Below are 12,919 nucleotides of genomic sequence, written 5' to 3'. Positions count from 1 at the left end.
GAGCTCCCTCTGTCCCAGAGGAATGGGCCACCAGCGCCTCCCACCTGCCTGCTTGTCCCCGTGGAGGCGCGGGATAGTGCACGGTCCCAGCCCTACGTGCGATGGGTTTGAGTAGTAAATGTGAAAACTGGCGATTTCTGACTGAGCTCCCCATTCTGTGTTCCCACACTGTTTCTTCGCTCTGCTTAGGAGCACGTAAGTTGGGTGCTGTGCCCTTTTCTGCACCCCCCAAGTCACCAGCCCATGTGGAATAGCACCAAGAAAAAGCATCCATCTTTGCTGTTTAGTATAAATCAAGTTTTTTCCAGGTGCAAAGTATGCTTTTTTGATTATTTGTGTGGTGTGTGATACATACTCATTTAAAATGGAATTGGAACTCCGAGTTGTTAGCCAAGGTGATGCAAAAGCAAGTTGCCTCGTGTGGTGGAAGGTCTTTGTCCCCATTCTGCAGATAGTGCAAAATATTGGTAGTTTGCTTTGCCAGGCTACAGCTGGGACAAATAACAGCCAAGGTTGGGATGCACCTGCAGAACGGTGGGGCACTTAAATAAGCCCACAGCAAAAAAAAAGGGAAAAAAAAAAAAAGACGCACAAAAAAGAACATTTGGGGATGAATGGGTAAAAGGTTCCCTGTCAGGACTGGAGGTGGACTCTGAGATCCTGCTCAGGATGGGAGGTGCAAAGGTCGTGCTGATGTTGGAGCACATGGGCTGCAGTCCTTGCTGCTTGCTGCGGCAGCTCTGGCACTGCAGCACGTGGCCAGGGAGCTGAGGGATGCCCTGTGCCAAAAATAGAGATGTTTGTCAAGGTAGAAAAGAGCTTATCTTCCTGTGGAGATAAAAAAATCCGATAGAGCAATACTTGGGCTTGTTTGAAGAGGATTTTGGGTTGCCAAGGCTGCTCTGTTTTAGGCTCTGCTCTCTAGTATAAGCCCACAGAGCCATTCTAGAGACCCACTATTATAAATTAAATCCCTTAATTATGCTGTAGTATACCAGGAAAATGATTTGCCTGTGTATGTGGGGTGGTTTTTCACTTTCCCTGGGGAGGTGAAAATGAGCATTGTGTAGCAGCTTAGGCATTTTTCAGAGTATTACACTCTCGCCAACACAAGTATGTTAAAAAAGTCTTTGGGTTTGTATTAGGACATTCTCCTAGAACCCAGCAGGTGAAGTCTTCAGTGACTTAAAAACCACACAAGACACTTGCATTTATCTGTCAAAACAGGACAACCCCTGTGGCAGGGAGGAATGATGAGGAGGACTCCATCTTATCAGAAGGCTAATTAATTACTTTATTATACTATATTATTCTATATTATATTACACTATGTTACATGACATCTCAACTGAATCTGCCAAGCACTGAACTCTGCACACACTGCATAGATTCTCGTGACTGTCAGCCAGCAGTCCTGATACACACACACACACCTGGCCCTGCCTGATAGGCCAAGGAAACAAAACACCATCACTTTGGGTCAACAATCTCCATATTGCATTCTACTTTTGCACAAACACAGGCACAGCAAATGATAAGAATTTCTTTTCCTTTCTCTGAGGTTCAGAGAATGTGAAACCCAATGAATATTCTCGGGAAGAATTGTGCCTTGCTTTTCTCTGTGTGGAGAAATGTGGCTACATTTATCCACAGCACTTTTGCATGTTTAATGCGGGGGTCTGGTGTGGCGTTGCACAGCACAGGTACTGGAGTGTGTGGTGTGCAGAATCTGTTTGTTCTGAGACCCTGTGGGAATCACAGCAGTGAAATCCTGAAGGGCCCAATGCTGTTGGATTTCTCTCATGTTTTATTCTGTACACAAGGCCTGCCTGCACGTCCTTTTCCAGCTGTGCTTGTGGGCAGAGGAAAGGCAGTAATCTCTGAATCTCTGCTGCTCACAGTGACCCCGAGATGCATTAGAAAGTCTCTTTTCCCAGCCTGGTGGTCAAAGAAGGAGTCAGAGCTCTTCATTTCTCGTTCTCAAGGTTTGTTTGTTGTTTCTTACCTATAAAATTCTTTCTCCTGTCCTGCCGAGGTCTGCTCAGCAGGACAGTTCCAGGCACTCTGCCTGCCCCTGCGTCAGTGTTATCTTTTTATACTAAAAACTACATGTACAGTGTTTACAATTACTTTCCAATACCTATCACCTATGTTAGACAGTGAGCTTCTACTCTAAGCCAATCTGTAAGTGCCAACATCACAGCAGAAGATGGAGGCCAAGAAGAAGGAGAAAGGCTGGACATGCCCAGATTCCTCCATCTTGCCCCCCAAACCGCCATACCAAAAACCCCAAAAATCTATTTTTCACCCTGTGATAAATTCACGATCATTCTACTTAGGCTTTTGTGGCTTGTAATTCCTCATACCAAGTTGGTAATTGTTTTTTCCAAGGGCTAAACCAAAGGCACAGGGGTCTTGGGCTCTGTGCCAAGGTCTCTGAGCCCCCTGGGCAGGGGCTCGAGCCCTCCAGGGCAGCCAGAGGAATTTCCTGGGTTCCCACACAGTGATTCCTCCTTTTGATGTTTCCCAGGTCATTCAGAGCTCGTTCTGATGTCAGCAGAAGGCTCCACCATCACGGTTCGCCTGGTGCGCTCCTTCCAGCACCGCAATTTCCGGCCCCTGGTGTTCCACGGCGTCCCCTTGGAGCAGACAGTGCGGGAATTCATGGCCTTCGTGCGCCAGGGTAAGCCCTGCCTGCCTCCTCTGGCTGCTCCAGTCCCCAGTGCTGCTGTCCTTCCTCTTTCTTGTGGAGCAAATGAACGGGAATGGCTCTGGTGGAGACGCCAAATTTGTGTTTGCATCCCCCCCGTATGCTTTCCTTCCTTAGATGAAAGGTCTGGAGTTAATGAGAGCTTCCATGGTCGGTGTGCCCTGCTTGAGTTTGGCTGGACTGCTCCCCCATGCCCAAATCCCCACTGCAGGAGCCTCGGGGGTGGGACAGACAGAGACGAGAGATCTCTGCAGCCAGGTCAGGGAATTTGGGGTTTATTGCAAAGGGCCCTGCTGGGAGCTGCCAGCCACAGCTGGAGCAGCCCGAGAGAGGAGAGGGGGAGAGAGGATGAGAGGATGAGAAGGTAAGAGAGCGAGGTTCCTGTTACAATACAATAAATCTTCTTCTGTGCTGAACATTCCAGTTCTCACTAACCAATCTAGTACAAGATACAAATCCTATAGCATTTACATACAGCCTATAAGAATCATTACATCACCATACTGTGTTACATTTTAAACCCTGAAAACTCCTCTTTGGACCCCTTCTGCTAAGCTAGTGGGGTCTGCTCTGACCCTTGGGCCTGCCTGCAAGCAGAGGGTGTTGTTTCATCAGAAGGGGATTACCTTCAGCCAGCCACACCATTGTTTTCCAGTTGTTCAGTAACTGAGGTATGTCAAAGCTTGCTTTCATTTCAGTCTTGCTTATTGTTTCTATATTCCCAAAATCTTTTGCCAGGCAATCATATTTACAAAGCTTTCCTGTTTCATCTTCCCTAACACCCATGTTTAGTCTGAAAGAAACAAGGGCATTGCTGCATTTGGCTCAGTGCCTCAGGCTCCTTGAGGGGAGCTGTCAGGCAAATATTCATCAATTAATAGGAATAAATTAATAGAATTTAGGAAGTCTTTGATCCTAACTACGCAAATATGTGGAATGTGGGAATGCAAGTCTGTTTGCTATTTGTGAGAAAAGAGAATCTTGAAAATTTGTTTTTGACACTGTGTGGTCTCACTCTGCATGTTTGTTTCTGAGTTTCTGGCTCCATCCTGGGCTTTGTGGTGCAGATTTACTCATCTGTGGGCTTTCTCTTTTATAAGCCTGGTTGAAAGTGACAGTGAATCTAAAAGTTAAGTACTGCAGACCAGCCCACACAGTGACTTGATCATTAGGGTGTTACCCTTAATCCTGCAGGTGTATTTCCACACACCTCAATGGAGACATTCAAAGGGTACGAAATAACATAATTTGTTTGTTTTGGTTTGTTTTTGTTTTTTTTTTTCTTTTTGCATGAAGTCAGCTTAAACAAGTCTTGAACTGTTATATTAGGTAACATTTGAGCAACTCCTAGGACATTGCCCTGGGACTCATGGGTGTCTTGTGTTTGGCAATTTCCATACATCTAGACAGTGATAGGCATGGCAAGGTCTTAGGATGCTGTTGGAACACTGCAAGCACTCTCAGAACATATGGCACAGCTGCTGTTATGAACAAGAAAATAAAAAACAATGCTAGGAAACTTGCTTTTGATGTGTGCAATATTGCAACTCGGTGTTATTTGAGACAAAGCCAATGCTTTGAACAAGACTTAGAACCCTGTTCCACAGGGGTGCAAAAGCTCTGTTCCTTCCTTTACAGTAATCTGTTTTGAAGAGATGGTTTAAGATAAATGGTTAAACTACTGAAGAAATCATGGCTTCAGCCACCTTGCTGCTGGGCACCCCACAGGTGGCTGGGCCTTCTGAGTCCTGGTTAAATCACAGGGAGCACTGGCACCAGGGAAGGTGTCAATGTTCCTGCAGTTACCTATGGGCTGTGTCCTGCAAGCAGCTAAAGAGTTAATTTTCTACAACTTGGCTTCCTTTTCGTGGCATGTTTACCTAAGGATTCAGTTCTGGGTGACAGTTGTCAGCTGTTTGTATAAGGTAAAGAGAGATGCTGGGCAAACCGTTAAAAGGATGTTCCTGGCAGATTTCTGAAGGATCAGACTCCTGTGATCACACCCTAATTGCACTGACTACTGTCCTTGTGGGGTGTTTTGTTCAGAGACACTTCATGCTCAAATGAATTTATTCACATATGGAGTCACTATAGAATCTGGGCCAAAGGCTGTGTTTTAGTATTTGATGCTCAAACAACTCTCCTATGTTGCAGATTTATTTTGACTTAAAGGCTGCCCAGGGGATGCATACATTGCACAATAATAGAAAATGAAGGATTGGAAATAATTAAGAAAGAGAACTTCGTTTTAACTTCGTGCTTTTATTTTAATAGATGTGTCGTCAAGATCAGGACTTCCTCCTCCTTTTAAAAATTACAAGTATGGTAGGTAGTTTTTATTTTTCTTGTTGTAATTGCCATCAAATGACCACATGATATTTTACACCAGCATTTATACAACTTAAAAGATAATTGCTGTGCAATACTAATGTTGGTGCCAGTGCCTGCCTACATTTGCAGCTCTGTCCAGCTCTTGTAGCTGGAGCTATGCCACTGGGATCTTGTCTGCAGAACTTGACCATTATTGTGAAAATCTGTTTTAATCTTTGAATTAGGCTGCATGGTTTACATTATTTGCTATTTGGAACTGATGGGGTTTTATATTAATTTTTTATTACTTTTTAAAAGTGCCTTTTAACTGTGTATTTACCCTAATGAGCAGCTTGTGATGTCAAAAGTCTGAAATTGTAGTTCTCTGTGTGCTTATGTACTTCAGTATCTATTTACTGATAGTGAAGCAGAAGCTGAAGGTAAAAAGTAGAAAATGCTCAAGTCTTATATACTTAAATAGCTTACACAATATAAGAGAAACGGGGGAACTTTGCTCCAAGTAGATATGAAAGCCCTTAAATACAAGCTGGTGGTATGAAATAGCATGATGTGAAACTTAAGCTGACTTTATCAGAGCTATATTTATATTTCCTTTTTGTGCAGATTGGCATGAACATGTCCCATTCATCTGCTTGGGATAGAGAAAACTTTTTAAATAGACTGAGTTACCTCCTTTCTTGGAGTTTGTAAACTAGGGTGTCAGTCATGTATCTTTTCCTAAACTTGGTAATTCTCAGAGTTCCCTTGGAGTTTTCCTACAAATGATCCTCTGTGCCCCATGTTCTTGGAGTTGACAAACTCCTTCCTCTATGGTCATTCAAAGACCTGAGTGAAAAATCTACTTCATACATGTGAAAATAAACTCTATTTGCCTATTAAAAAACCCCAAAACCGAAAGGATTTCATTTTGTGCTCTTGCTGATTGTGAAACAGAGTGTGCAAATTGAAGCTAGAAAAAGAGTTAGGTATTAAGATTGATGATACATCAGTGGCAGGGACTTAAATTTTTTTTATTATTTTTAATGTGTTACTTAAGGTCATAACATCTGGAAGTGTAAGTTTGAATTTGGAGGTGCCCTTCACCCCATTTGTGGCTTTGGCTATTGGAGGGGCTCCTGTCTAGAACTGCTGCTCTCAGTTGTATCCCTGGTGCTGCCTATCCCAGCTGCTTCTTTCATCACTTGGAGATCAGTTTAGCTTTTCCCAAGACATATCTGGTGGCTGAGGGCCTGATTGTGCCCTGTAGGACTGAGCATAACTTTCAAACCTGTTGCACCAGTTACTGGGAGCCTACTCTTACTGTGATGGTGCTAACTGCAGGAAAATTTTCACACAGGAAAATCAAAGCCAGGTTCCTCACCTTCCCCTCAGGCTGTGAATCATCCAGGTTCGTGTTTCTGGCATCTCTGCTATCTCTACAGTGCTCTGCTGTCTTTCCTGTGTTTTTGTGAGGAAAGGGCAGTGAGACTTCTGCAGTAAAAGCCAGACTTTTCCTCCTGTTTTGTTTGGCAGTGCCAGAAATCTCAGTTGGATCTGGTTGTCTCTCACTGTGCCTGTTTAAGCTTCCTTCCCTGTAGAATTCAGCACCACTTTGTTTTAACATTTATATATAATGCCATCACATTTTTGCTCTTGGATCAGTGCTCCAATTCACATCCCAAAGCTTCTGACTTCCATTTTCTCTTCATTTCTTTGTATGGATTATTCTGGTTCTTGGTCTAGAACTTTCTCTGAGTCAGTCTTACCTTAGCACCTTGTCACCTTTTCATACCACAGTACCTTTTCACTGATGCTGGCAGTCTGGGTGCCAGCTTGCTCCATAAGCTGCTTCTCAGTTTTATTTCTTTCATCCATGAATGTGGAGCAGTATGGCAGGTAGTTCATAAAATCACTTAGAAAGTGGTATCTTATCAATTGCCATGATAGACCTATCATCAGAAAAGGCAAGATAAAACCTTGGCAGTTTTCAAGTCCCTGCCACTGATTGAGTGGGGTTGAAATAGCGAAGGCCAGTCAGAGGATTTAGCTTGTGGGAAGAGATTATAGTTTAATCTCTGTAACAGAGTTAAAGAAGCCATTTAATAGCTCACATGAGCCCATGGTAAACTGCTGGGTGCCAGTGGTGGAGTTCTGAGCCAGTAGAACTGAGACAATGCTTCAGGGCATGACTGGACAAGGACTAGAGAAAAGGGAAGGTATCAAAGTAGATGGAGGAGCTTAAAACCAACAGGCACAGGCTGGGTTTATTTGCTGTAGTAGAAAGGTTTCATGATTGCAATATATTTTTTCTGTGATTGCTTAGTCTTTTTGTAATGTTTCTATGCAAGATGGGTCCTGGTAATTGCAATTTAATGTCTGTCTTGCTTCTAATACCACAGTAATTACAACATGCCAAAGCTGCCTTCTCAGTGACCTCTGCAGTGAGAATACAGAGTACTTCTTACCTTATGTAATGTTTTAAATAGTGTTCAAAATGGGCCAGAATGGAATGGAAGCAAACTTCTGAGTGGGAATGTGATCTCTGTTATTCTGAACATCTGAATACTTGCTCTGGTAATTTGAAAGTTGGTTTAGCCAATAGTTAATTTTGCTGCATCCTTCTCTTACCAGACTATTGCAACATGTAATGTTCGCTCAATGCACAAAACTAAATTAGAACAGAAAATGAGCAGACAAGCAGAACTGGTTTTTCTTCTTTGCTGGGAAGGCATTGATGTGTTACTCCAGATGTGTTTGTTCAAACACAGAGTCTTCAAAATTTTTTTTTATTAGTGTTGCATGGCTTTAAGCTGTTCCCTCTGGATCTTTGCACTCATCCAGTTGCTTTAGTGGCTGTGTTATTTTCCCCTGTGTTTCCCTTCTGTTAACAAAGCCCTGCCCATGTTGCCAGGAGAAAGTGGCACTTTTTTAATTTCTAAAACCACTACACTACACAAACGTAAAAGAAAAATTATTGAAGAGGGTGTAACATTAAAGAGAAGAGGCTGTAGACATCAATGTAAAATGAACTTGCTTAACGAAATTTCTGTTGTGGATGGTGGGTGTTGTATACATGAGAAGGAAAATTTCGAGGGATGATCTGAAGTGATCAGGTTACTGTGTCTTAATTACTTGCTGCCTATCAACTTGGCTGTAGCAGTTGACAGTGCATAAATGCTGTTGGTCCTGCCCCAATTGCATGTGTAAAACCTATTAAGTTAAAACACCCTAAGTGGCATTTAAATTGATGTGTTTTGACTGGCAATTGAGATGGTCATTAGTTGGTTATTGTAATTCAGCCAGCAGACAGAAGCCCAGTCGGATGTGGTACCTTAATGTTGCATTGACTGCTTTAAGGCTGTGGCCACAGAACTGTGAGATTAAGATGTTTTCTCCTCTTTCAGGTTGAATACACAAAATTGTAAATAACAAAAGATTTTGAAGCTTCCCCCTTTGTTTGTTTGTCTTTCCCCGAGTGCAACTTTCAGTGCTGTGTGCTTATTAAGCCTTATTTTAGGAAAACACTGTTTTTTCTTTCAGATACAATGAAGATTATTCACCAAGCACACAAATCTAAGGTAAGGTTATTAGCTGTGTTCTTCCCCTTTTGCATGCTTTGATGCAGGCAGATCTCTGCACTGTCAAACAAGACTGGAGCAGAGGAAATTCTTCTTATTTTTGTATTCTGGTTCTCTGATTTGTAGACTGGTGAGCTTGTAGTGAGTTTGGAGGATGATGACAAACTGATTTTGAAGGAAGACAGCACGCTGAAAGCAGCTGGAGTAGGTAGGAGTGCATTTGTATTGATTGAAGATGCTGTTCCTTGTGGTAGCATTAAACTGATAGCTGGCTGATTATATTTGGACAGGCTGCTGAAAAGTAAATGCTATTTCTGATGCTCTTTACATGACTTGATAATTATTCAGGGAAGCATTATTCAAATCATTGGTCTGAGGGCAGCAGGTATCTGCACTCCAAATGTTTAGAATGCAAATTGTGATTTTTAGAGGGTATGCTTATAATTCTGCTGAGAGTAATTTTAAATGATTGACAGATAGGTTATTAGTACCGTGCCTGCTTGGTCTTATCAGTAACATTTAAACTGATGTTTTGGTTAGAAATGTAAGTAGTGGAACCAGCATGGAATAATGAAATAAGATTAGATTTGTTTAATGTGCAGCATACAGTGTCTGATAGCCAGATTGCTCAGGAAAGCTTGAGCAGTATCACTTAGAGAATGTGCTGAACATAGCAAAGAGTTGAAACTTGACCTGATTTCTCGCATTTTGACAAGAGACTACATATAGGGCATGTCTTTTGGTAATAATGTAAAGAAATGTCTGTCATGATAAAATTGATGGTCCCTGGATGTCCTTTGGGCTTCTCATAAAAGTGGCTGAATGACTTAGTGGCAGCAGGGTACTTAGGGGATGTGGTTGCATTCCACCTTGATATGGACATTTGCTCATTTGAATCTGATTTGCCTGGCTGGGAAGCTTTAACTGCCTGTGCTCTAAGTGCGGGGGCTTCACAGAGGAGGCTCCCTCCTGCTCCTGCTACTCACTGATTGCTCCCCAGCTACTGAATGGGATTTCTTTCTCCTAGGTTACTTGACTCTCCTGTTTCCTGTGATTTATTTTCTGGTTTTAAGTGACTTGGGATGTCTCTTCAGTGTTTTTCTCTGGTTCCAATATACCTTTCCTTTGAGTGTTCCTGTAATATGAATCATAGTTTTTACTACACACAAGGTCTTTTTGTCTGCAGGAAGGGAAAAAAAAGAAAAAAGAAAAAAGAGGGTTACTGGCACCCAAGCCTTGGAGATTTGCAATTTAGTTAGCAAAAGATTCATTTAATCATGATCTTTATCTGTGTAAGGCATAAGAGACAGTGGAGTTCAGGAGAGGGACTGATGACAGTGCCAAATATTGAATTAGAAATAACAAAGCTGTGTTCTTTCAAAAAGGTATGGATGAGTATTTGTAGATATTATCTGCCTTTGAAACTGGGTTTGTAGCTACAGCAGTGAAACAGTTGGATGTGATCTCAAAAAAGGTGTCAAAACATCAGACTAAGTGTTGCACTGAAAGGAAATGCAGAAGCCTGTTCTGTGTCTCTGTACAAAGGGAGGGGTGGTTCATTTAGGGCAGAAAATAATTTAAAGCTTTTTTTGTTTCTTTTTTTCTGAATAACAGCAGTTATTAGTCATTAGTATATAGATGATATTTGTGATAGAAGAGGAAAACCCGTTCTTTGGAAAATGCAATGTGCCATCATGCCATTTTGAATTTGGATATGTTCCAGTGTATCTTAATGTGAAAATTAGCTAAGTTAGGAGTGAGGTTTTTGTGGTAAAATCTTCAAGATTTTTCTCCTTCAACAAGTAGAAAAGAGTAAGCCAAGGAAGTGATATCATGTATCATGTACCATTGGTCCTCATTTTGTACAAAAGAATAAATTTTGTACATTTTCTTTAAATCAGTAAGAAGGTTTGAAATTTCCTATTGAGATATGATTTTTTTTCAACATCTAGTCTGGACAAGACTTACTAGAATAAAACAATCAGAATCACCATTAGAAAATCAGGGAAATTCTGATACATGCAGAACAGTTTTCCTAAGCTGCAGTTGATTGCCCTTGGCACTTTACAGGGTAGGGCTAGAGAGTTATAAATTATAAGGACATTAGATAAGTATCCTCAGGAAAGCCTCTATAGCAGTGATTATTATTACAGTTATTATCCAGTCAGCAAAGTTAATGCTTGCAGTTTTTTTTAAAGCAGGGTGTATGTTAATAAAGTGTTCAGTATTCATTACAAATAGTCTTGTCTGTTTTCTAGTTGAGATTCTAAAATCCTTTCTACTCTTTTTTGTTTCTTTTTTTTTTTTACAAGACAGGCAGACTTCATTAACTTGAGGTTTAATTTAAAAAACGAATGTGGAATTTATTGGCTCAGCACCTTAAAGAATTTCATGTTTAATAATTGTGAAGGCATTCCATCAGATTTGTCTCTGTTCTGAATTAGTAATGTTGCTGACTTACTGTTTTAGAAGAGGAAGTCCTTGACCTACTGGGTTGAAAGAATTGTGACTGTTCTGAACCTTTGTGGGTCCTTTAGCTCTGCCATATCCCCTGTGAATAATTAGAGGTATTTGAAGGTATTGCTGGAGAAGCCAATTTGTGTCTTTCACTTTGCATATTGTCAAAGCCTCATGAATTAATCATCAGCAGGGCAAAAAATTAACTTCTTCAGACACATATTTTGATGGGTCATGAGGGAGAATGTAAAGTGATCTGTAAAATATTCTACTGATCCTCTAAGTATTAAATTATTATACCTACAGGCTAATTTAATGGGAAAAAGAAGTTTCTTTCTCCCTTTCCTAACAGAAATATGCACAAAAAAGAATGTATCATGCTTCATTACTTTCCGAGCATTTGAAGGTGCTAAAAATGCCATCACTTAATTTGCTGAATGTTTTTACAAACAATTCTGAAGACTGTGTTAAACAAATCTTGAGGGGGCTTGTGTACATATTTCCTTCTATACATTCATGTTCTTGGTGGTTTTGTTTGTTTGGGGTGTTTTTTAATGAGATTTAACAATCTCTTTAATACCAGCAAAATTTTTCAAAAATATTATGAGGAAGAAGAAAAAGTGGGTGTTGAGTTATATTTGTCTTTGACCATAAAGTTGCTAATTGTCTTCTAAAATTCTAAATAGCTGGCTGTTGGTGGTTCATTTACTGGTGTCCTAAATATTTAATTTTTTATTTCTTCTAGTAAATGAGACGGAATTAGCATTCTTCTGTGAGGAAGATTACAGAAACTACAGAGCTAATCCTGTTTCGGCCTGGTGAAGATCCCAAGAGATTGTTTTGTTTTCCCGTACCTGTTGTAAATTTTCCTTATTCTGCTTAATGAGATTTTTCTTAAAGATCAATAAATCCTAGAGGATTTCTTTGCAAACAGTGCAATTCCCTTCCTATAGAAATTAATTTCTGTCAGTATGCTAAGACTGAGAGAGGAAAAACTGAGGGACATAAATGACTTTTTTCTTCCTCCCTTTTCTTTTGCTGTGCTTGGCTCTTGAGCCTCAGGCAGTGCCATCCCTGACCCGTGACACACGTTCTTGGTGTGATCCCACAGCACACAGTAACTGCATGTGGAGATTACAGAATGCATAGGATGATCCCATCACAGTACTGACTTCTAATGAAAATGAAGTGAAACCTCCTTCAAATGAAATTAAATATTTTGTGACCGAATCACTGGGTATTTTAAAGAACTTGAGAAGAGAATCTCTCTGTTTCAAGTCACAACTTTACTTCTCTCATTTTATGTTTGGTTTCTTTTGTTTAAATAGTGCAGACTGGCCAGTGTTTCATGCTTTTCAGTGGTGAATGCTCTCCATTATCCTCTCTTCCAGCCCTCTTTAGCATGCTGAAAGGGACAAATGTCTGTTGGGAGGCTTTTGTGTCCACAGACCAGCTCGCCTGTTTCTACCTTCACTTCATGGAGCCACCTTCACATAGGGCTAGCAGCTCGAGTTCTGCCAGGACATCACTGTGCCTAAGTAGGGATTGGGCATTTTTCCAGGTGGAGTGAAAGCTCATTGGTTCAGTTTTAAGAATAAAACCTGAATGATTGCATTTTTTGCAAGGAGAGGCCCAGCCTGTGAGCCACATGTCTTCAAGACTGGAATTGATTCCTTTATGCTTTCCATGAGTCAAATACTCTGTTTCTGTGTGTTTGTTCTTGGTAATGCTGGCCTTTCCTACTACATGGACCAAATTAAGAATAATAGAAAATAATAATGCATCCAATAAGGTAGACATCACTTATGAAATACTTTTTAGGGGGTAGCTACATGGGACACTGTGCCTTTAAGCCTCCCCTCAC

The 12,919-nt window shown here is 41.0% G+C and overlaps 1 protein-coding gene across 1 annotated transcript; it reads left to right on the top strand.

The window, feature by feature from the left end:
* The first annotated feature begins 1,828 nt into the window (after positions 1–1,828).
* Positions 1,829–11,986, top strand: CUNH2orf76 (chromosome unknown C2orf76 homolog). Its single transcript, XM_005415746.3, has 6 exons — positions 1,829–1,985; positions 2,531–2,683; positions 4,985–5,035; positions 8,561–8,598; positions 8,725–8,806; positions 11,801–11,986. The coding sequence occupies exons 2-6, from the start codon at positions 2,551–2,553 to the stop codon at positions 11,875–11,877; spliced, it is 381 nt and encodes a 126-aa protein (XP_005415803.1). The 5' UTR covers positions 1,829–1,985; positions 2,531–2,550; the 3' UTR covers positions 11,878–11,986.
* Positions 11,987–12,919: the final 933 nt, after the last annotated feature.

The sequence above is a fragment of the Geospiza fortis genome, unplaced genomic scaffold (genome assembly GCF_000277835.1).
Source record: "Geospiza fortis unplaced genomic scaffold, GeoFor_1.0 scaffold112, whole genome shotgun sequence".
Taxonomy (NCBI): Eukaryota; Metazoa; Chordata; class Aves; order Passeriformes; family Thraupidae; genus Geospiza; species Geospiza fortis.
Note: the sequence above shows the minus strand (reverse complement) of the source record. Positions and strands in the feature narration are given on the sequence as shown.

Bases quoted from the DNA above. Each gene is read 5' to 3' on its own strand.
- CUNH2orf76 (XM_005415746.3), top strand. From the start codon at position 2,551: ATGTCAGCAGAAGGCTCCACCATCACGGTTCGCCTGGTGCGCTCCTTC. The intron at 2,684-4,984 runs GTAAGCCCTGCC...TTATTTTAATAG, and splicing joins CATGGCCTTCGTGCGCCAGG to ATGTGTCGTCAAGATCAGGA. The intron at 8,599-8,724 runs GTAAGGTTATTA...TCTGATTTGTAG, and splicing joins ACCAAGCACACAAATCTAAG to ACTGGTGAGCTTGTAGTGAG.